Here is a 21,511-nt window from a genome sequence, read left to right as displayed (position 1 = left end):
AATAAATAAATAAGCATAAAAAAAAAAAAAAGAAACAAAGTGGTCTCATTTTTCCTGGTAGGGATAGAAATACAGAACCCAGCTGGGGTGGAGTTAAGTTTATTATCAGAGCACCTGGGCTTATAGCCCAGCGATTTAGCCTTAGGCAAATTTCTCCTCTTCTCCAAGGCTCAGCATCCCCGAGTATATCATATGGACCACAGAGACGTTTGAAAATCTTGTGAGGAGCGGTTGAATTGATTCATGGGGAAGCTCTTCCTGAGGAAGATCAATAGTCCTCAAAGTGTGGTCTGGGAAACCTTGGGGATCAGTGAGGTCAAAATTATTTTCATAATAAAAGAGAGATGTTATTTGGCCTTCTCACATCCCATTTTTCACAAGCACACAGTAGAATTGTCCAAACTGATGTGGGGTATCAACCTTCATGACGTGTTGCCATCCCAACAGATTGGACGTGGAAGCAGATAGGAGAGTTTAGTAAGCAAGATATTAAACAAATTTGTAAAAATGTAAAACAACATTACTCTTCTCACTAAATTTTTTTCTGCTATTTGGAAAACAATTACATTTTGTAAAGCATTTACATGTAGTGAGTTTTATTGTTTTTAAATGAGTTTTTAAAAATGTTCTCAATTTCATTTCTAATACGGTAAATATTGATAGATATAACCCACACGAACAAAAGTCCTTTGAGGTTCTTAATAATCATTAAAAGAGTGAAGGGATCCTGACAGCAGCTGAATTAGATGCTATGAGGATTCCAGCTCCTCCAGTCCACTAGTCCTGGCTGTGCGCAGGGCCAGGCGCACACGCTGGGTCTGCCCTCTTCAGCCACCTCATGTTGCCCAACCTTGCAGCATGTGTCTGACAAACTGATCCTTGCTAAGAATAATTGTGCCGCTTTAGTTTCTATCTGCCTTACTCTTCTCAAAAACTTTTCGCCCACTTGATGTCATTTAATTCTGCGAGTTATTAAGAATAACTTAATAACTGGCTTCTTACCAGTTATTAAGCATCTGGTAAGAAGCCTTGAATGTGAGGCTCAATTTCTAATTCCAATGCACGTGATCTGGGCATTTGCTCATCTCTAGTGTTAGATCTGCCTGACGGTAACGGGCTACTGGGAAAGGGTCATGCTGTACCCAGCAGCCTGGAGTACAGCGCAGTGGGCGTTCTCATCACCCCTCTTCTGAGTTTCTTGTCATCAAGCAAGAAAAGAGGATTTATAAATGGATGGGCACAGGGAACCTGCTTGAGAGGCCCTTTCTGACCCCTCTTCCCAGCTCTCCTGAAAATGTCTTCCAGTTTTCTCTCATCATCTAGAACTGTAAGCACTCTGTGGGGAGAAAGATGTTGAAATGCTCTTGTTCGCTGGCTGCTCCCAGCCTTCAAGTCGGTGGCAATAAATTCAGAGGGGTTTGGAGAGTAACAGAAGAGTAGTCTGATTTGTTAACCTGATCAAACAACTCCAGTTGTTTTTTTTTTTTTTCCATAGTCTAAACCTGTTCCCCACCTTGTGGTAAGTTTTGACCTGAGAAAAATCCTCTTAGTGTAATCGGGTGACTAAAAGTCTTTTTAGGGATCTCAGAAGATTGTGCATGTGTAAGTGTGAGGGATTTGCAAATGTACAAGCATACGTGTGCTATCGTTTCCCAATGTTTCACTTCTTATGTATGTATAACTTTAAATTGTGTATACTGTCAGGATTAATAAAGAGCTTATTCATTTAAAAGCATTATTCACCTTATAGTAGCTTTCTCTCATTATACTAATAGTAAAAATATTACCCCTAAAAGAAATGAACTTTTTTTCCACTAAAAAGCAATGTTCCTTTTTGAAAAGGTTAAGACTCGCTGGTCCAAGTTCTTCTCTGGTACCTTTCGACAAAGGCAGAACATTTTAAGCTACTTCCAAATTTCACGCCTACCAGTCTCCTTTTTATTTCAGTTGTAAATAGCACTAGGGCAGAGCTTACCTTTGACTCTTTACAGAAAATGTGAGATAACAAACAGCAAATGCTATAGCTATGGCCACAGGCACCTTGAGTTCTTGGGAGAGAGGTCCCAAGACTTTTGTGAATATGGAGGTATTTGTACCAGCTCCTGGCTTTCTTCTGAGCCAAACTGCTATTGAAGGTTGTTATTCCTAAGCAAACCCTAACACCTCAAGTTCTACTTCTTTTAGAATTCATTTAAGGTTTATGATGATGGTCTCACGTGATGGTCTTTTTTCCAAGAGAAAAAAGTGTTTATCACTTTTCAGATTTCCCACATCTGGCGTGACAATAAAAGACCCACAAAGCTTAGTTAAGATGTCCCAAAGTACCCAGTCAAGTGGGTTTGCCAGAGTTAGCAAATAAAAACATAGGGTGCAAAAATCATTCTTTTCCAAAGGCACTTTCGAACTTTTTGCTTTGAAAATAGTTTCTTGGAACCAATTTTGTGTATTTGTACTTAATTTTGTTCTCATCCAAATGTGCATTTTCTGACTGTATAGAAGATTTGTTATGTAATTTAATAATAAATTACAAATCTAAAACAAACAGAGTGCACAGTTAGATTTAAATTTCAGAGAAACAATGAATAACTTTGAGTACAGTCATCCCTTAGTATCCATGGGGGAGCCTGGCTCTTTCTGAGAATGAAGAAGTTTTCATTTTTTGTAGGGTTCAAAACTAACATTTAGTTCTTTATTCCAATTATGAAAGCAATATCTGTTTATTTAGAAAATAAATAAAATGGAAAAAGGAAGGAGAACAAAGATCACCCACATTTTTATTAGCCAAAGGTCATTTATGGTCCCTGATAATGGAGACGAGATGGAGAGGAAAGATCTGAATAATGATGATAAGCCATGAGGGGTGAGAAGGCATTTCAAACCAGCAACCCGCTTTTGTTTCTTTTTCCCTAATAACTGTGTTGGTACATTAGGTTCTAGAAAACCTGGATTCTTAGTTTTGCTTTGTTAAACACTGGTTCTGGGACCTTCCAGACTCTCTTTGCTGGGTCTCCTGGCTCATGCCCCAAGGATTGTTTTTATCCTTATGTGGAAAATGAAAGATTGCACTGAGCACATTTGTCAAGGAGTTGCCCTTGGGGGTGTTACAAACCCAGACACCTGGTCCTAACCTAGCTGAAGGAGTCGAAATCTCAGCGGCGGCTGTGGGGTGAATGGTAGGGCCTGGGAATGTGTTTCCCAAGATGCCTACACTGGGAAACAGATGATTGGTGCTCTCTGAGGACTGCGGACCAGCTGAGCACCGCGGACCAGCTGAGCACCTAGATCCTGCTGAAACAGACCTCAGAGTCTGAAGCTTCCACATTCAGCCTTAACAGGAGGAGGAAGAGGACTAACTCTATGAAGGGAGGTATTTGTTCTTGGAAACCACCGTTAGGGGTATTCAACTTGGTCCTGGGCGTGGGGCTTTCCTTCTTGCCTTTTTTCTTACTTACCTGTAGGCACCCAGGTTGATGCAGCTTATCCCCAGATTGTACCGGGACCGGATGAAGCCGGGCTGAATCTCCAGAGCTCGCGTGTAGGCCTCCACAGCTTCCTCGCTGCGGTCTCCATTGGCCAGGGTTGCCCCGAGACGGTTCCACAGAGAATAGTCCTGGTGACAAAACCAGAGCTCCCTAAACCAGCACATGCCACAGTGACAGAATGTTCCCACATTTCTCTGCAGAGGAAGGGAGGTGGCTAAAAATATTCCCAGTGCTCGTGGATGGACCCTGGAGAGTTACTCAAAAATCTTTATGGACAACTTTGTGAAATGACTTTAATTCATCAAAGAACAGCTACCCTTTGGTGCTGTCATAGGATTAATGTTTCTATTTTAGGTATTCCAGTATTGACAGCCACAGTAGCACATCATTAGTACTGGTCACTTTAAACCATTGGCAGCAGGGAAATAAAGGGGGAAGAAATACAGAGGTGTGTGTGGGTCACAGAGAACTGTGTGGTTGCTTGCCGTACTGTGCTGTCTTACCTCTGGCCGAACAGTTAAGGCAGCGTTAAATGCATCTATTGCTCGATTAAATTCTCCACTCAGGTGGAACAGCACCCCTAGGCCTGTCTGCAGGTCTGGGTCAATCATATCTCCATTTTGGTGGGCAGCTTCCAGATATAATTCCTTCACTCCTTCCAGAACAGAGCTATGAGAGAAAAAAATTAGATTTATAATCTGAATAGTCTAAAGATGATTTCCTATTAAATCTCTTGATTATAGGTTGGGCGTGGTGGCTTACACCTATAATCCCAGCCCTCCAGGAAGCTGGAGTAGGAGGATGCTTTGAGCTCAGGAGTTTGAGACCAGCCTAAGCAAAAATGAGACCCTGTCTCTACTAAAAATAGAAAAACTAGCTGGGTGTTGTGGTAGGTGCCTGTAGTCCCAGCTACTTGGGAGGCTGAGATAACAGGATCACTTGAGCCCAGGAGTTTGAGGGTGCTGTGAGCTATAACACCATGGCACTCTACCCAGGGCAACAGAATGAGACTCTGTCTCAAAAAAATAAACATAAATAAATAAATAAATAAACCTTTGACTCTATTTCAAGAAGTATCTTTTCATAGCAGACCAGAGAATTTTGTTTATAATAGGTTAAAGGGAGGACTTGTATTATTGAATGTTAAAAAAAAATTGGCTTATTTTCATTAAATACTTTTCTGTACACAGATACAAGCTGTGCTAAGTGCAGAATTCATAGGAAGAGAGTTGTGTTGGTCCTCTGAGCATTAATGGGCAAATCCATAGCTCAGTGAGAAAAGATTTAACAGCAAGATTTACTGTTGACAGAAAATAAGATTTCTAGAAGACAGGATTGCCATTTTTCCCATTCCTAATTCTCAAACTTTATAAAACATGGAGCATCAGTACTTATTATACTTTAGGTAAAGTCTAAAATGTGGTGCTCAGATAAATGTGAGTGCCCATAATGTAGAGCATGTGTGGAAAGCCTGGCCTGGGTCTTGGCATCAACCTCTCTAATCTGTGCTGCAGAGTGCTGCCCTACAGACTGTCCTGGAGGGAGCAGCAGCTATCTGAGGCTCATTCATTACCCTTAAGGGGCCTAATTGTGTCTGTGGGGGTTTACTGTGGGCTGTAATAGAATGAGAAAGAGACCTGTCAACTGGGGACTTAGACATCCGCCGGGTCAGGCCTGGAGATCCCTTCTTGCTCTTCACAAGGTATTTGTACTTTGGATTTTGCTTAATCCAATTCTTCAGAGCTTCACAGGCATCCTGCTGGTGGCCGGTGTTAGTGTAACTCACAGCCAAAGCCATCAAAGCTTTCAGGTTGTTGGGCTGTAATTCTAAGCACCTGAAAGGAGGAGAAAAAAGCCAATTTTAGATGGTTTTTGGAGCCAGAGTCTGATAGCTCTTCAGAAAATTTGAGGTTTTTATTAATTAAATGTTGTAAAATCATTGTTAGGTTTGTTTATTTCAAGTACATAGAAAACACCATGTTTATCCACATGAAAATTGGGACCTAAGCAGAATTTAAAAAATCCTGATGACTGCCAGGTTTTAGGTTTTTATTAATTAAATGTTGTAAAATCATTGTTAGGTTTATTTCAAGTACCTAGAAAACACCATGTTTATCCACATGAAAATTGGGACCTAAGCAGAATTTAAAAAATCCTGATGACTGCCAGGTTTTAGCATTTTTAATAAATGGTTTTAAAACTATAAGAAGTGTAGCTTATCTTGCACATAATTTATTAGTAGTTAATCTAAAGAGAGGTAGGGATATCATTATTTTAATGCCATTCTAATACAGTAGAACCTCTCTAAGTTGACCACCCCAGGGATTGTAACAAACTGGTCAACATAAAGAACTAGGCCTTGCTGTACTAATATATATGTATGGTGCATGTATCACAGACTGTATCCAGTCTAGGAAAATTAGGTCAACACAGGGAGGTGGTCCATGAGGGAGGTTCTACTGTATATTAAATGTACCCTATCCCCAAAGAGAACTGACTTGAAATTGAACATCTAGAGATGAAAGCTTGTGTAGTATTTTGCAAAGGAGAGGGACATTTCCTGTATTTATAGATTACTGATGTGGGTTTACAGCTGCTCTCCCTCATTCTATTTCACTGGCCTCTAGCAAGGGCTTTTCAAATGTTGAAGTGCATGTGAACAATCTGGAAATCTTGTAAAAGCTGCATTCTGGTACAGGAGGCCTGGTTGTGTGTGTGGGAGGGAGGGGCGGGGGGTGGCTGTGCAGGTATGACAAGCTCCCAGGTGACGATGTGATGCAGTCCCTAGATAAGACAGTCCTTGACCTGTCTCTGTGGTGATCCTAATCTCCAAGATAGCACCAGGCAGAGATGTTCTCAATGCTAGATGTACATTACAAACACCTAGGGGGAGTGTGGAAAATGATATAATGCTTGGCCCCCAGCTCTGACCACATAATCTTAATTCTGGCACATGCCTGGGCATTTTAAAAATATGATTTTATTATGCCTGTGTGAGCAGGTTTGAGAACCCCTGACACAAAGCTCCAAACTTTGAGGTAGGAGGTGAGGGTGTGAGTTCTGTCTCTGTTACATTCTATCTATGTGACCCTGCCCTTTTCTGAATCCCCAATTTTCTTATCTATAGGAAAAGGCAGGATGATACCCCAGGCATCGTTACGTTATGAGACATCAACAGAATCTTGAAATTTATGATTCCAAGATTGCAAAGCCCTATAATTCTAAGGGTTTGGAGTCCTGACATTCTATAATTCTAAAACTCTGGGATTTATACACTTACACACACAGAGATTATATTCATAATTATATCCACATAATATATGGAATATATAGGTGTGTACATATATTCTCTTCCTATACGATATATTAAAAGTATTTACAAAAAAGGACAGGGAAGCAGGAGTTATTTTATAAAGGTTATTTTTCCAGATTTAAACAGGAGATCTAATAAAGTAGAATGTGTTACACCCACCCACTGTTCCCACTCTTCACCCGCAAAGTATTCTAGATCGTTAGTATTTTTCATATGTTTTTCCTGAAGAAAACTTCTAGATGCTGCAGAAGGCTGGAGAGTTCTATTTTGTGTTGCTTTTAACAAAGACTTTCTTTGCTGCCAGTGAATGCAACTGACTTGCAGACAGCAGAACACTGTGATCTGGGAACAGCACTTCATGGCAGGCTGTTTCCCAGAGCTAGGAGTGAACGATACGCAGTATCCCGGCATTTATCCTGGCTGCATTCGTTACTCTGCACTTCACTAAAAATCAACAGGCAAATCTGAAACTCAGAAGTCCATTAACAAGTGTCCCCTAGGCCCACAATTTTGCACGTAGTTTCATCTACCTCTGGAGGGCGACAATAGCTGCTTGTTCGTTTTCATTTTCTGCTTGGGTTACCCCGAGGAACTGCCATGCCTAGGAAACAACAGCTGATGTTAGTATTGCAAGGTGAAGCGGAATTACTCACGTGCTCTGAGTTGGTTTACGTGTGATGGATCTCCTATGCTGAGTAACCTGTCTCAGATGCAAGGACGTTGCAAAAGCGAAAAATATCACATGCATTTCTTCATCCAAACTCTCTTGCAGTGTCTAGGTCAAGAGCCTCTGTTATTATTTCCAAACTCTTTCAGTAGTTATCCTTTCCTGTAACCCAGTGCTATGGAAACCTCTGAATTTATGAGATTTCATGATATTCTGTATCTCAAAACCAAAAGGCAAATACGTAAAACTATGCAGTCATGAGGAAAAAGGGTGGAAAAAAATCTTAAAATGTAGCTTGAATAGTCTAAAGTTTGCAATAAGCAATCTCAAGAGTTACAATATGAAATTAGCTGGTATACATGAAAATCAAACAGAAGAGTTCACAGGAAATTTAGGAACTAGAAAAAATAAGATGAAATTAAATTAACCTCCTACAATTTGTCTACCCCTTTAATGTTATCACTGTCAAAATGTATAAAACAGATATAAAAACAATCATAATGTATATAGAATTTTATAATCTTCATTTATACTTTTTGCTATATCTCAAGCATTTTTCATGTTTTCACAAAATCCTCAAATCCTCATCATTTTTAATTTTGTTGGATGAACATCCCATTATTTATTCAACTAATTCTCTTACTCTAAGGTTGTTTGCAATCCTTTGCGATTGTAAATGATATGAAGAACTTCTTCAAGCAGATAACTTTTTTATATTGAGAATTAAGTTTCAATATAGTAAATTTCTATCTATATGCTTGTAAGAATGATTATTCTCATACCATTACAAGAGCAACACATATGAACAAAATCTACACACTAGTCTTCAAGCTAGCTGGGGTTAGGGATGTACCAGAGTCTTAGGGATTTAACAATGTCTGGGTAGTATCTAACTCTCCCAGGCATAAAATCAATGCGATAGACATTTCAAAGAAAACTCTGGGAAAGCACATTCTAAAGTGCCTTTAAAATTGTATTAGCTTCCCTGTCGTGGATTATTATCACACATGCCTTCTTTGTTTCTTTACTTTTTAAAATAGAATCTCACTTTGTTGCAGGCCATGGCGTCATAACCCACAGGAACCTCAAACTCTTGGGCTCAAGCAATCCTTTTACCTCAGCTTCCCAAGTAGCTGGGACTACAGGCGCCCACCACAACATCTGACCATTTTTTAAAGACTTGGTCTCGCTCTTGCTCAGGTTGGTCTCAAACTCCTGAGCTCAGGCAATCTGCCTGCCTTGGCATCTCAGAGTGCTAGGATTACAGGCGTGAGCCACCATGCTTGGCCACATATGCTTTCTACACTCATAAAAATACTCGGGCGGCACCTGTGACTCAGTGGATAGGGTGCTGGCCCCATATACTGAGGGTGGTGGGTTCAAATCTGACCCTAGCCAAACTTCAATAAAAAATAGCCAGGCGTGTGGCAGGCACCTGAGGTCCCAGCTACTTGGGAGGCTGAGGCAAGAGAATCGCCTAAGCCCAGGAATTGGAGGTTGCTGTGATCTGTGATGCCACAGCTCTCTGCTGAGGGCAATAAAGTGAAACTATCTTTGAAAAAAAAAATACTCATTATTTTCCCCCAGAATATCATTTTTAATATTCCAAATGTACATAAGGCAGCCTCTATTTTGATTTCACCTTCCATGCTTCTTAGGAAAAAGTTAATAAAATAGTCTTTCTCGGGGAACTTCTTCCTAGCTTTTGGCCATGGTGTTATTTTTACTGCCTGCAGTGTAATTACCTTAGTTTTGAATTCTCCATAGATTCAGAAGCCCTGGATCCTTGCCTGGGATCCATTAGTCACCAATGGCCCTAATTTTCTCATTTATGAAGCTGATACTTGGGACAATAATATATGTGTGTGTGTGTGTGTGTGTATTTTAACCTCCCAGGGTGGTTGTATTAAATAATATAATATACATGAAAACACCTTGTAAAATACATAGTGTTTATAAATGTAGATTACATTAATATTATTTTAAGGAATACAACCTGTAGTTTTCTATTAATATAATGATTTTCTCTTCTACAACAAATCTATTTATCTACCTGTTTTTTTTTTTTTTTTTTTTAACAAGTCCAGCTCTCAGTTCTATCCCATTTGACCAACAAGGTATTAGGAGTTTTATTTTATTTTATTTTTAAAGTGTATTTTTTTTTAATTGTTGAGGATTCATTGAGGGTACAATAAGCCAGGTTACACTGATTGCAATTGTTAGGTAAAGTCCCTTTTGCAATCATGTCTTGCCCCCAGAAAGTGTGGCACACACCAAGGCCCCTCCCTCCTCCCTCCTTCCCTCTCTCTGCTTTTCCTTCCCCCATTAATAACCTTAATTGTCATTAATTGTCCTCATATCAAAATTGAGTACATAGGATTCATGCTTCTCCATTCTTGTGATGCTTTACTAAGAATAATGTCTTCCACTTCCATCCAGGTTAATACAAAGGATGTAAAGTCTCAATTTTTTTTAATAACTGAATAGTATTCCATGGTATACATATACCACAGCTTGTTAATCCATTCCTGGGTTCGTGGGCATTTAGGCTGTTTCCACATTTTGGCAATTGTAAATTGAGCTGCAATAAACAGTCTAGTACAAGTGTCATTATGATAAAAGGAGTTTTTTCCTTCTGGGTAGATGCCCAGTAATGGGATTGCAGGATCAAATGGGAGGTCTAGCTTGAGTGCTTTGAGGTTTCTCCATACTTCCTTCCAAAAGGTTGTACTAGTTTGCAGTCCCACCAGCAGTGTAAAAGTGTTCCCTTCTCTCCACATCCACGCCAGCATCTGCAGTTTTGAGATTTTGTGATGTGGGCCATTCTCGCTGGGGTTAGATGGTATCTCACGGTTGTTTTGATTTGCATTTCTCTAATACATAGGGATGATGAGCATTTTTTCGTATGTTTGTTAGCCATTCATCTGTCTTCTTTAGAGAAGGTTCTATTCATGTCTCTTGCCCATTGATATATGGGATTGTTGGCTTTTTTCATGTGGATTAATTTGAGTTCTCTATGGATCCTAGTTATCAAGCTTTTGTCTGACTGAAAATATGCAAATATCCTTTCCCATTGTGTAGGTTGTCTCTTTGCTTTGGTTGTTGTCTCCTTAGCTGTACAGAAGCTTTTCAGTTTAAGTAAGTCCCATTCGTTTATTTTTATTGTTGTTGCAATTGCCATGGCAGTCTTCTTCATGAAGTCTTTCCCCAGGCCAATATCTTCCAGTGTTTTTCCTATGCTTTCTTTGAGAATTTTTATTGTTTTATGCCTTAAATTTAGGTCCTTTATCCATCTTGAATCAATTTTTGTGAGTGGGGAAAGGTGTGGGTCCAGTTTCAGTCTTTTACATGTAGACATCCAGTTCTCCCAATACCATTTATTAAATACGGAGGTTTTCCCCCAAGGTATGTTCTTGTTTGGTTTATCGAAGATTAGGTGGTTGTAAGATGTTAGTTTCATTTCTTGGTTTTCAATTCGATTCCAAGTGTCTATGTCTCTATCTTTGTGCCAGAACCATGCTGTCTTGACCACTTTAGGTTTGTACTACAGACTAAAATCTGGTATGATGATGCCCCCAGCTTTATTTTTATTACTAAGAACTGCCTTAGCTATACGGGTTTTTTTCTGGTTCCACACAAAATGCAGAATCATTTTTTCCAAATCTTGAAAGTATGATGTTGATATTTTGATAGGAATGGCACTGAATAGGTAGATTGCTTTGGGAAGTATAGACATTTTAACAATGTTGATTCTTCCCGTCCATGAGCATGGTGTATTCTTCCACTTATTAATATCCTCTGCTATTTCCTTTCTGAGGATTTCATAATTTTCTTTATAGAGGTCCTTCACCTCCTTCGTTTAGGTATATTCCTAGGTATTTCATTTTCTTTGAAACTATGGTGAAGGGAGTTGTGTCCTTAATTAGCTTCTCATCTTGACTGTTATTGGTGTACACAAAGGCTACTGACTTGTGGACATTGATTTTATATCCTGAAACATTACTGTATTTTTTGTTGACTTCTAGGAGTCTTGTGGTTGAGTCTTTGGGATTCTCTAAGTATAAGATCATGTCGTCAGAAGAGGGAGAGTTTGACCTCCTCTGCTCCCATTTGGATTCCCTTTATTTCCTTGTTTTGCCTAATTGTATTGGCTGAAACTTCCAGCACTATGTTGAATAGAAAAGGTGACAGAGGACAACCTTGTCTGGTTCCAGTTCTAAGAGGAAAAGCTTTGAGTTTTACTCCATTCAGTAAAATATTAGATGTGGGTTTGTCAGAGATAGCTTCAATCAGTTTTAGAAATGTGCCACCTATGCCTATACTCTTCAGTGTTCTAATGAGAAAAGGATGCTGGATTTTATCAAATGCTTTTTCTGCATCCATTGAGACGATCATATGATCTTTATTTTTGCCTCTGTTAATATGCTGAATAACATTTATGGACTTGTGTATGTTAAACCAGCCTTGCATCCCTGGGATGAAACCTACTTGATCATGATGAATGACTTTTTTGATGATGGGCTGTAATCTATTGGCTAGGATTTTGTTGAGAATTTTTGCATCTATATTCATGAGTGAGATTGGTCTGAAATTCTCCTTTTTGTTTGGGTCTTTTCCTTGTTTTGGTATCAAGGTGATGTTTGCTTCATAGAATGTGTTGGGAAAGATTCCTTCTTCCTCAATTTTTTGGAATAATTTCTGCTGTACAGGAATAAGCTGTTCCTTGAAGGTTTGATAGAATTCTGGTGTGAAGACATCTGGACCAGGGCATTTTTTGGTTGGAAGCTTTTTTATTGTTTCTTTAATCTCAGTGCTTGAAAGTGGTCTGTTCAGGAGCTCTATTTCTTCCTGGCTAAGTCAAGGAAAAGGTGTGATTCCAAATATTAATCCATTTCCTTCACATTGTCAAATTTCTGGGCATAGAGTTTCTGGTAGTATTCAGAGATGATCTCTCGTATCTCTGTGGGATCAGTTGTTATTTCCCCTTTATCATTTCTGATTGAGGTTACTAGAGATTTTACTTTTCTATTCCTCGTTAGTCTGGCCAATGGTTTATCTATTTTATTAATTTTTTCAAAAAACCAACTCCTTGTTTCATTAATTTTCTGAATGATTCTTTTGTTTTCAATTTCATTGATCTCTGATTTGATTTTGGATATTTCTTTTCTTCTACTGAGTTTAGGCTTAGATTGTTCTTCTTTTTCCAATTCCATAAGATCTCTTGTGAGATTGTTGATGTGCTCTCTTTCTGTTTTTCGAATGTAGGCATCTAAAGCAATAAATTTTCCTCTCAAAACTGCTTTTGCAGTATCCCACAGGTTTTGGTAGCTTGTGTCTTCATTGTCGTTATGCTCAAGGAAGTTAATGATTTCCTGTTTTATTTCTTCCTGCACCCATCTGTTATTCAACAGAAGATTGTTTAATTTCCATGCCTTTGTGTGGGGTTGAGAGTTTTTGTTAGGGTTGAGTTCCACCTTTAGTGCCTTATGGTCTGAGAAGATACAAAGTAAAATTTCAATTCTTTTTATTCTGTTGATATTTGTTTTGTGTCCCAGTGTATGATCAATTTTGGAGAATGTTCCATGGGGTGATGAGAAGAACGTATATTCTTTATGTTTGGGATGGAGTGTTCTATATGCGTCTATCAAGCACAGTTGTTCTAGGGTCTCATTTAAATCTCTTATATCTTTGTTTAATTTCTGTTTAGAGGATCTGTCCGGCTCTGTAAGAGGAGTGTTAAAGTCCCCTGTTATTATGGTATTATCAGATATCATATTGCTCAGACTGAGTAAGGTCTGTTTCAAGAATCTGGGAGCATTTAAATTGGGTGCATAAATATTTAGAATTGAAATGTCTTCTTGTTGTATTTTTCCCTTGACCAATATAAAGTGACCATCTTTGTCTTTTTTGACTTTAGTTGCTTTAAATCCACATGTATCTGAAAATAAGATTGCAACTCCTTTTTTCTTCTGAATTCCATTTGCCTGAAAAATTGTCATCCAACCCTTGACTCAGAGTTTTAATTTGTCTTTTGAAGCCATATGGGTTTCCTGTAGACAGCAAATGGATGGCTTGTGTTTTTTAATCCAGTCAGCCAATCTATATCTCTTCAGTGGGGAATTCAAGCCATTAACATTTATTGAGATAATTGATAAGTGTGGAAGTATTCTATTCATCTTATTTTGTGAGTGTCCATTGCTTACTTTTATCTTTTGCATCAGTGTGGAGGTTAGGTTCTGTCCTTTGATTTCTGAGTTCTTACTTTGCTGCTGATCCATTGTGATGGTCAGTGTGTAGAACAGGTTGAAGTATTTCCTATAGAGCTGGTCTTGTTGTGGCGAATTTCCTCAATGTTTGTATATCCGTAAATGATTTGATTTCTCCATCAATTTTTAAGCTTAGCTTAGCAGGGTACAGAATTCTGGGCTGGAAATTGTTCTGTTTAAGTAGATTAAAGGTAGATGACCATTGTCTTCTTGCTTGGAAAGTTTCATTAGAGAAGTCTGTGGTCACTCTGATGGATTAGCCCCTGTAGGTCAACTGGCGCTTACTCCTGGCAGCTTGCAGAATCTTTTCTTTTGTCTTGACTTTGGACAGGTTCATCACAATGTGTCTTGGAGAAGCTTGGTTAGAGTTGAGGTGACCTGGAGTCTGATATCCCTCTGAAAGCAGTGTGTCAGAATCTTTGGTGATATTTTGGAAATTTTCTTTTATAATATTCTCTAGTATGGCTTCCATTCCTCTGGGGCATTCTTGTTCCCCTTCTGGGATTCCTATAACTCGTATGTTGGAACGCTTCATAAAGTCCCATAATTCTGACAGTGAATGTTCTGCTTTCTGTCTCTTCTTTTCTGCTTCTTTTACTATCTGAGTTATCTCAAGAACTTTATCTTCTACCTCTGAAATTCTTTCTTCTGCGTGGTCTAACCTGTTGCTGATACTTTCCATTGCATCTTTAAGTTCCCTAATTGACTGTTTCAATTCCTTCAGCTCTGCTATATCCTTTCTATATTCTTCATGTCATTCATCTCTTATTTGATTCTGTTTTTGGATTTCCTTTTGGTTATTTTCCACTTTATTAGCAGTTTCCTTCATTGTTTCAATCATTTCTTTCATTGTTTTGATCATGTGTATTCTAAATTCCCTTTCCGTCATTCCTAACATTTCTTTATGGGTGGAATCCTCTGCAATAGCTACTTCGTGGTCCCTTGGCAGGGTTGTTCTTGACTGGTTCTTCATGTTGCCTGGAGTTTTCTGCTGATTCTTCCTCATGAGTAATTTCTTTTATCTGTTTTCCTGCCCTAATTTTCCTTTCACTTCCTCTTGCTCTTTAATTTCCCGTGCCTGTGGACTAAGTTTTGATGAGTCCTTTTGGTACAGGACCAGAAGGATGAGAAGGTTGAAGGATAAGAAGGGATGAAAGAAAGGAGGAACGAGCCAAAAGAAAATAGAGAAAGGAGAGGGTGTGGGTAAAAGGAACATTGACAAAAAGAAGAGAGGCACAGAAAGAGGGGGACAGAGCAATATAGGTGTACAGTAGGGTACTTTGACATAACCTTAAAAAAACCCCACCTTCTGGGGGTGCCCGGTTGGGTGGTTCCCTTGAGGTCATCAGCTCTTTGCTAACCTGATCAGACACAGTACCCCACCTCCACCAAGTAGAGAGGAAAGACAAAAATGCTATAAACCAAACCAAAAGAAGCAAACAGAAAACTTTACGGGATAAAATTGGGTGAAAAAACAAATAATAGGGGTAGAAACACTAGCAAAAATGAGGTCCTAGTTATTGAAAAGGCCAGCAATAGGAAATTGTAATTAAACTAGAAAAATTGAGAGAGAAAAAAAAATGTGTACAGAAAAGGTTGAAATTAATAAACCAAACAACATCAACAACGTCAAAATAAACAAAAAAAAAACCCCAAAGAAACCAAACAAACAAACAAAAAAAGAAAAAACAAAAACACAACCAAAAACAAAGCAGTATATATATGATGTTGAATATTGTCTGGGCAACACGTGGTCTTCTGGGGTATGAGATGTTAATCACAGTGCTGATACGACTGGAGGCTGCTGATTTCTCAAACCCCACTGGGTAGACACTCTAAATCTCTCTTTAGCCATCTTAAAAGGCACTTTAAACTTGTAAACTTGCTGAGCAGAAGCTTTCCCAGGAAAGAGCTTGTTGCTGGAATCTCTGCTGAAGTGGCTATCCACTTACCCAGTGTGCCAAAACCGGTCTCACTCTGCCTCTGAGGGTTAGGGCTGTAAGGTGGCTCAGTCCCCGCCCTTAGGCCACTCAGTCACTAGGTTACCAGCTCTTGCCTGATTCTTGCTCTGTGACCCTGAGGGCGGAGCTTACCCGGGCAGTTCTCTCCCAATGGCTCCCTGTGGTCCACAGCCAAACACTATTAGCTCCGTCTGGCTCAGCGGCTCAGACTGGGGCCCTAGATAATGGCCAAAGTTCTCAGCACTCCTGCTCAAGCTCTCCCCAAGGCAGTGCAACTGAGTGCCAAGTTCAAAGACACCAAAACAGTTCACAGGTAAGGCCTTTCCGGTTTGCAGTCTCACTGCTACTGTACTTACAGGTGCCGGCGGGTTTAGACCAATTGAATACACGCAACCACTTGCCAGTTTTCCACTGTTTTAGTCCTCCTCTTGGGGTCCAGAAGTCTCTCACTGACTCCCTGTATCCTCACAGGGATGATTATAGGCAGATCTCACCAGCCAGAGATGCCTGGAGTTCTATCTCTCCAGACTCACGGTGCCCAGATGCAAGGAAGCTGTTACTTGGCCGCCATCTTGCCTCTTTCTTTCGGTATTAGGAGTTTTAACTAGCGATCAGTTTTCTCATTCTTGTACACAACCAGTAATAATGATGAAGGCTAAATACTGATGTGCCAGGCACTGTGTCAAACATTTTATTTGTACTAACTAATTAAATCCTCACAACATCCAATGAGACAGTTACTATTATGATTTTCATTTTATAGATGAGGAAACTGAAACTCAGGGGTTTAAATGACTTGTCCCAGCTCCTCTGGCTAACAGGTAGAGCAGAAATTTAAACTCATGAAGTTAGAACAGCAGAACCTGGAACCTTAACCACGATTCTAAATTGTATTCACAGCACCATATATACCTGTCCCTAAAATTTCTGCAAATTCCTCTGGGAATATCTCTTATAAAATGATTCCTGAAAATTACTCATGAAGTAAAAAAAGAAGCCTTTCTACTGCCACTAGCTTATCACAGGCCCTCACAGGTTTAGAAACTTTGTGGACTAAGGACTACAGAAGCTCTTTGCTAGTCTCCTGGCCTCTGTTTCCAAGCACCCTTCTCATCTCAGAGAAAGAGTTTCTTCTAACATACAACCTGTTGGTACACCTCGCCCACCATAGTCCCCTGTAGTTTCCCAAGGCTTCTAGATTAAACTCAAACTCTTGTCTATTTCTTCTTGCTGCCTCACCACCATTCTGTCCTCCCTTCTGCCTGACAGGAGGTTTCCTGTCCCTCTGCTTACCATGTGCCATTCCTTCTTATCAATAACTCACTCCCCTGTGGTCTTCAGTCCTCCCTCCCTCAAAACTCAGTTTTGGATTCTCTGGCACAGGAACTCCAGCTTAAGTCCCTCTCTCCTAGCCTCCATCCGTAATGCTGATATTACCTTATGATCCTGTTCTCACTGATTTGCTTATCTCCCCAGATAGACCACAAACATGTCCTTTATTCATTACATTTTTCCAGTTTTTCGATATTTTAAGCCAGGACCTGGTGTAATTTTGGGGACATAGTATGTGCTCAACAAATGTTGGGAGAGTAAAACAAGGTCAATATATGGTGTAACTTGAGACCCAGACACTTTGCCTCCTAAAAAGTACTGGGGAACTTTCAGGTTGGTAATTTTGCTTTTTTATTTCTTGTCCCTAATCTTTATTTCTGGGGACTATAGGCACTGCCCATTAGGAACCTGGCTAGAAAACATGTACCCATTTGTACATGTAACTTTCAAACAAATAGACCGAGCTAGGTTAATGCCTTTGGAAACCATTAACTGATGAGAAGCCACCCAGCATAACTCTGTGTCACCCTCTGTCCTTCCTTAGTATACGCAGCCACTTTCTGAGTCTGGCAGAATGAAGGGCGGTGACACCTCTGCATCTCCAGGGTCCTGAAGAATTGCTGCTTCCATGAACAGGATGGTGACAGGCAGGTCCCCTTCCTTCAGCCTTTTCAAGCCTTCTTCAAATGCTCCAGGCCAGTCCTTGAAGGGGTTTTCAGTGTGAAAGTAATATCCCTGCAACACAGTTTAGGGCCAGTATGGGATTCGGTGATTCATTTCTTCATGAATGAATTCTTCAAAATTTAAAGAGAACAGTAAGTTCTCTTTAAATTTTAATTAATTTATTTAAATTATTTGATCAATTTAAATTTAAACTTCTGTTTTACCTAATTATAAAGATAATATATTTCCATTGTATACATTTTAGAGAATACTGAATAATATAAAAAGAAACAGAAAATTACCCCAAAATTCTGCCACCTAAATATTTGCACTGCTAATATTTTGGAGTTTTTTTCTCTCACTTTTGTTGTTCTTTTCGTTTTAACCATATTCTGTCAAGATTTTAAAAATACTGAAATCTTTAGATATATTTTTGGTTTAAGTGCTGCCAGTGATGCCCCTGAAATGTTAATACTATGCCCTGTATATCTGTTTATGTACTGTGGCCTCTTGGACAGCTACAGACCATTATAATGTCTAAGTTTTTGGTTTTTTCTCCAACCCCAAAGCAGTTTTTACCCCATTAGAAATCATGTTGCCCCTGTTGAGAATACATGTTTTAAAGTAACAGAGGTTTTTTATGGCTATAATATTTTAAGAAGTACAGAATGTACAAATAATTATCTATGAGTATATAAAATTAACAAATAGGCTCATATTTTATATATTTGTTGTCTTATAAGGTTGCCCGACTTAGTTTAATGTTGTGATTATTTTTCTGTTATTAAAATTATTTATATGGATATACTAAATTTATTTACCCAACCCCCTATTAATGGACATTCATGTTATTTTAAAATTTTTGCTATCATAAAGTAAGTCATAGCAGAATTAAAGGAAATTGAAAACAAAAGAATCATTTACAAGATTAATGAAACAAAAAGTTGGTTTTTTGAAAAGATTAACAAAATTGATAAACCTTTGGCCAACCTAACCAGAAACAGAAAAGTAAAATCTCTAATATTGTCTATCAGAAACAATAAAGAAGAAATAACAACAGACACTTCAGAAATCCAAAAAATCCTCAATGATTACTACAAAAACCTCTATTCTCAGAAATATGAAAATCTAAAGGAAATGACCAAGACCTAGAAGCACACCACCTTCCTAGACTCAACCAGAAAGAATTAGAAACCTTGAATAGATCTATATTAACTACTGAAATAGCATCAACAATACGAAATCTCCCTAAAAGAAAAGTCCAGGACCAGACTGCTTCATATCCAAATTCTATCAAACCTTTCAAGTGGAACTAGTATCTATATTATACAATTTTTTCCAAAGCATACAAAAAGAAAGAATACTTCCCAACACAGTCCATGAAGCAAATATCACCCTGATCCCCAAACCAGGAAAGGATCCAACAAAGAAAGAAAATTATAGACCTATATCATTAATGAATATTGATGCAAAAATATTCAATAAGATCTTAGCAAATAGAATTCAACAACACATCAAAAAAATATACACCATGATCAAGTTGGTTTTATTCCAGAGTTATAGGGTTGGTTCGACATATGCAAATCTATAAATATAATACATCACATCAATAAAATAAAAAACAAAAACCATATGATTTTGTCAATTGAGGAAGAAAAAGCCTTTGATAACATCCAGCATACTTTCATGATTAGAATTCTTAAGAAAATAGGCACAGAAGGGACATTTCTTAAACTAATAGAGGCCATCCACAGCAAACCAACAGCCAATATCATATTGAATGGTGTAAAATTGAAAACAGTTCCACTTAGATCAGGAATGAGGCAAGGATGCCCACTGTTTCCACTGCTATTCAACATAGTAATAGAAGTTTTAGCCATAGCAATCAGGCAAGAGAAGGCAATCAAAGATATCCAAATAGGGTCAGAGGAGATCAAACTCACACTCTTCACTGATGGTCTGATCCTATACCTGGAAAATCCCTGGGACTCAACTTCAAAACTCTTAGAAGTGATCAAGGAATACAGCAGCATCTCAGGAAACAAAATCAATAGTTACAAGTCTGTAGCGTTTATATATGCCAACAATAGTCAAGCTGAAAAAACAATCAAGGACTCTATTCCTTTTACAATAGTGCTGAAGAAGATGAAATATCTGGGAATTTGCCTAACAAAGGACGTGAAAGATCTCTATAAGGAGAAGTATGAAACTCTGAGAAAAGAAATAGCTGAAGATGTTAACAAATGGAGAAACATACCATGATCACGACTACCCAAACCAATTTACAGATTTAACGCAATCCCTATTAAAGCACCATTGTCATACTTTTAAAAACTTGAAAAAATAGTACTTCGTTTTATATGGAATCAGAAAAAACCTCGAATAGCAAATACATTAGTCAGAAATAAGAACAAATCAGGAGGTATCACATTACCAGACTTCAGGCTATACCATAAATCTTTAGTGATCACAACAGCATGGTACTGGCACAAAAACAGAGCGGTAGATTTATGGAACAGAATAGAAAACCAAGAGATGAACCCAGCTACTTATCACCATTTGATCTTTGACAAGCCTATCAAAAATATTCAGTGGGGGAAAGACTCCCTATTTAACAAATGGTGCTGGGTGAACTAGATGGCAACCTGTAGAAGACTGAAACTGGACCCCCATCTTTCACCATTAACAAAAATTGATTCTCACCGGATAAAAGATTTAAACTTAAGACATGAAACTATAAAAATACTAGAAAAGAGTTCAGGGAAAACACTTGAAGAAATCGGCCTGGGAGAGTATTTTATGAGGAGGACCCCCCAGACGATTGAAGCAACACCAAAAATACATTACTGGGATCTGATCAAACTAAAAAGCTTTTGCACAGCAGAGAGCACAGTAAGTAAAGAAAACAGACAACCTTCAGAATGGGAGAAGATTTTTGCAGGTTATGTTTCCGACAAAGGTCTGATAACTAGAATCCACAGAGAACTCAAACTAATCAATAAGAAAAGAATAAATAACCCTATTTCTATGTGGGTAAGAGACTTGAACAGAAACTTCTCCGATGAAGACAGGTGCACGGCCTACAAACACGTGAAAAAAATGCTCATCATCTTTAATCATCAGAGAAATGCAAATCAAAACCACTATGAGATATCATCTAACTCCAGCCTACATCACAAAAATCCCAAAACTATAGACGTTGGCGAGGATGCGGAGAGAAGGGAATACTTCTACACTGCTGGTGGGAATGCAAGCTAATACGACCTTTTTGGAAAGAAGTTTGGAGAAAACTCAAGGAATTAAAAGTAGACCTACCATTCAATTCTGCAATTCCTCTACTAGGTATTTACCCAGATGATAAAAAATCATTTTACAACAAAGACATTTGCACCAGAATGTTTATTGCAGCCAATTGAGTCCAGTTCTCATTCTAACCCACTCTCAGTAACCAGCTGGCAATCAGCTTCCAGGTTCTGGTCAGCCACCAAAGTGTCTGAACACTTACAAAAGTAAGAGCATTAAGTTCTAGCCTGGAAGCCTTCACACCTGGGATGATTATATTGTTTCTATCTGTCTGAATTTCTTCGCTGTCAGACTGACATTAAATTGTCTTTTTAATTCTTGGATTTTAGACAAAATGATTATTGACTAATTTATAAAATATGATTCAAAAAGGTTGAGAAAAGTGGTTACCTTCTCACTAGCTGAGATTGTAACTTGGTTCTGGGCTTCTTGGTTCTCAGATATCCAGTTCCTCCGGGCCATTTCTTCCCATTCTGCTTGCATCTTATCCCAAAACTCTGTATCTGACTGGGAGACAGGAAAAA

The 21,511-nt window shown here is 38.7% G+C and overlaps 1 protein-coding gene across 7 annotated transcripts in view; it reads right to left on the bottom strand.

The window, feature by feature from the left end:
- Window positions 1-21,511, bottom strand: part of PEX5L (peroxisomal biogenesis factor 5 like) — a 301,860-nt gene that overhangs the window by 6,955 nt on the left and 273,394 nt on the right. For all 7 annotated transcript variants that reach the window (XM_053565447.1, XM_053565448.1, XM_053565451.1 and 4 more), the window contains 6 exons: window positions 21,378-21,494; window positions 17,613-17,756; window positions 7,326-7,396; window positions 5,120-5,317; window positions 3,986-4,151; window positions 3,453-3,610 (listed from right to left, as the gene is read on the bottom strand). In XM_053565447.1, the coding sequence (XP_053421422.1) occupies window positions 3,453-3,610; window positions 3,986-4,151; window positions 5,120-5,317; window positions 7,326-7,396; window positions 17,613-17,756; window positions 21,378-21,494 (854 nt within the window). The remainder of the gene's footprint in view (window positions 1-3,452; window positions 3,611-3,985; window positions 4,152-5,119; window positions 5,318-7,325; window positions 7,397-17,612; window positions 17,757-21,377; window positions 21,495-21,511) is intronic.

Source organism: Nycticebus coucang, chromosome 16 (genome assembly GCF_027406575.1).
Source record: "Nycticebus coucang isolate mNycCou1 chromosome 16, mNycCou1.pri, whole genome shotgun sequence".
In the NCBI taxonomy this organism is placed as follows: domain Eukaryota; kingdom Metazoa; phylum Chordata; class Mammalia; order Primates; family Lorisidae; genus Nycticebus; species Nycticebus coucang.
Note: the sequence above shows the minus strand (reverse complement) of the source record. Positions and strands in the feature narration are given on the sequence as shown.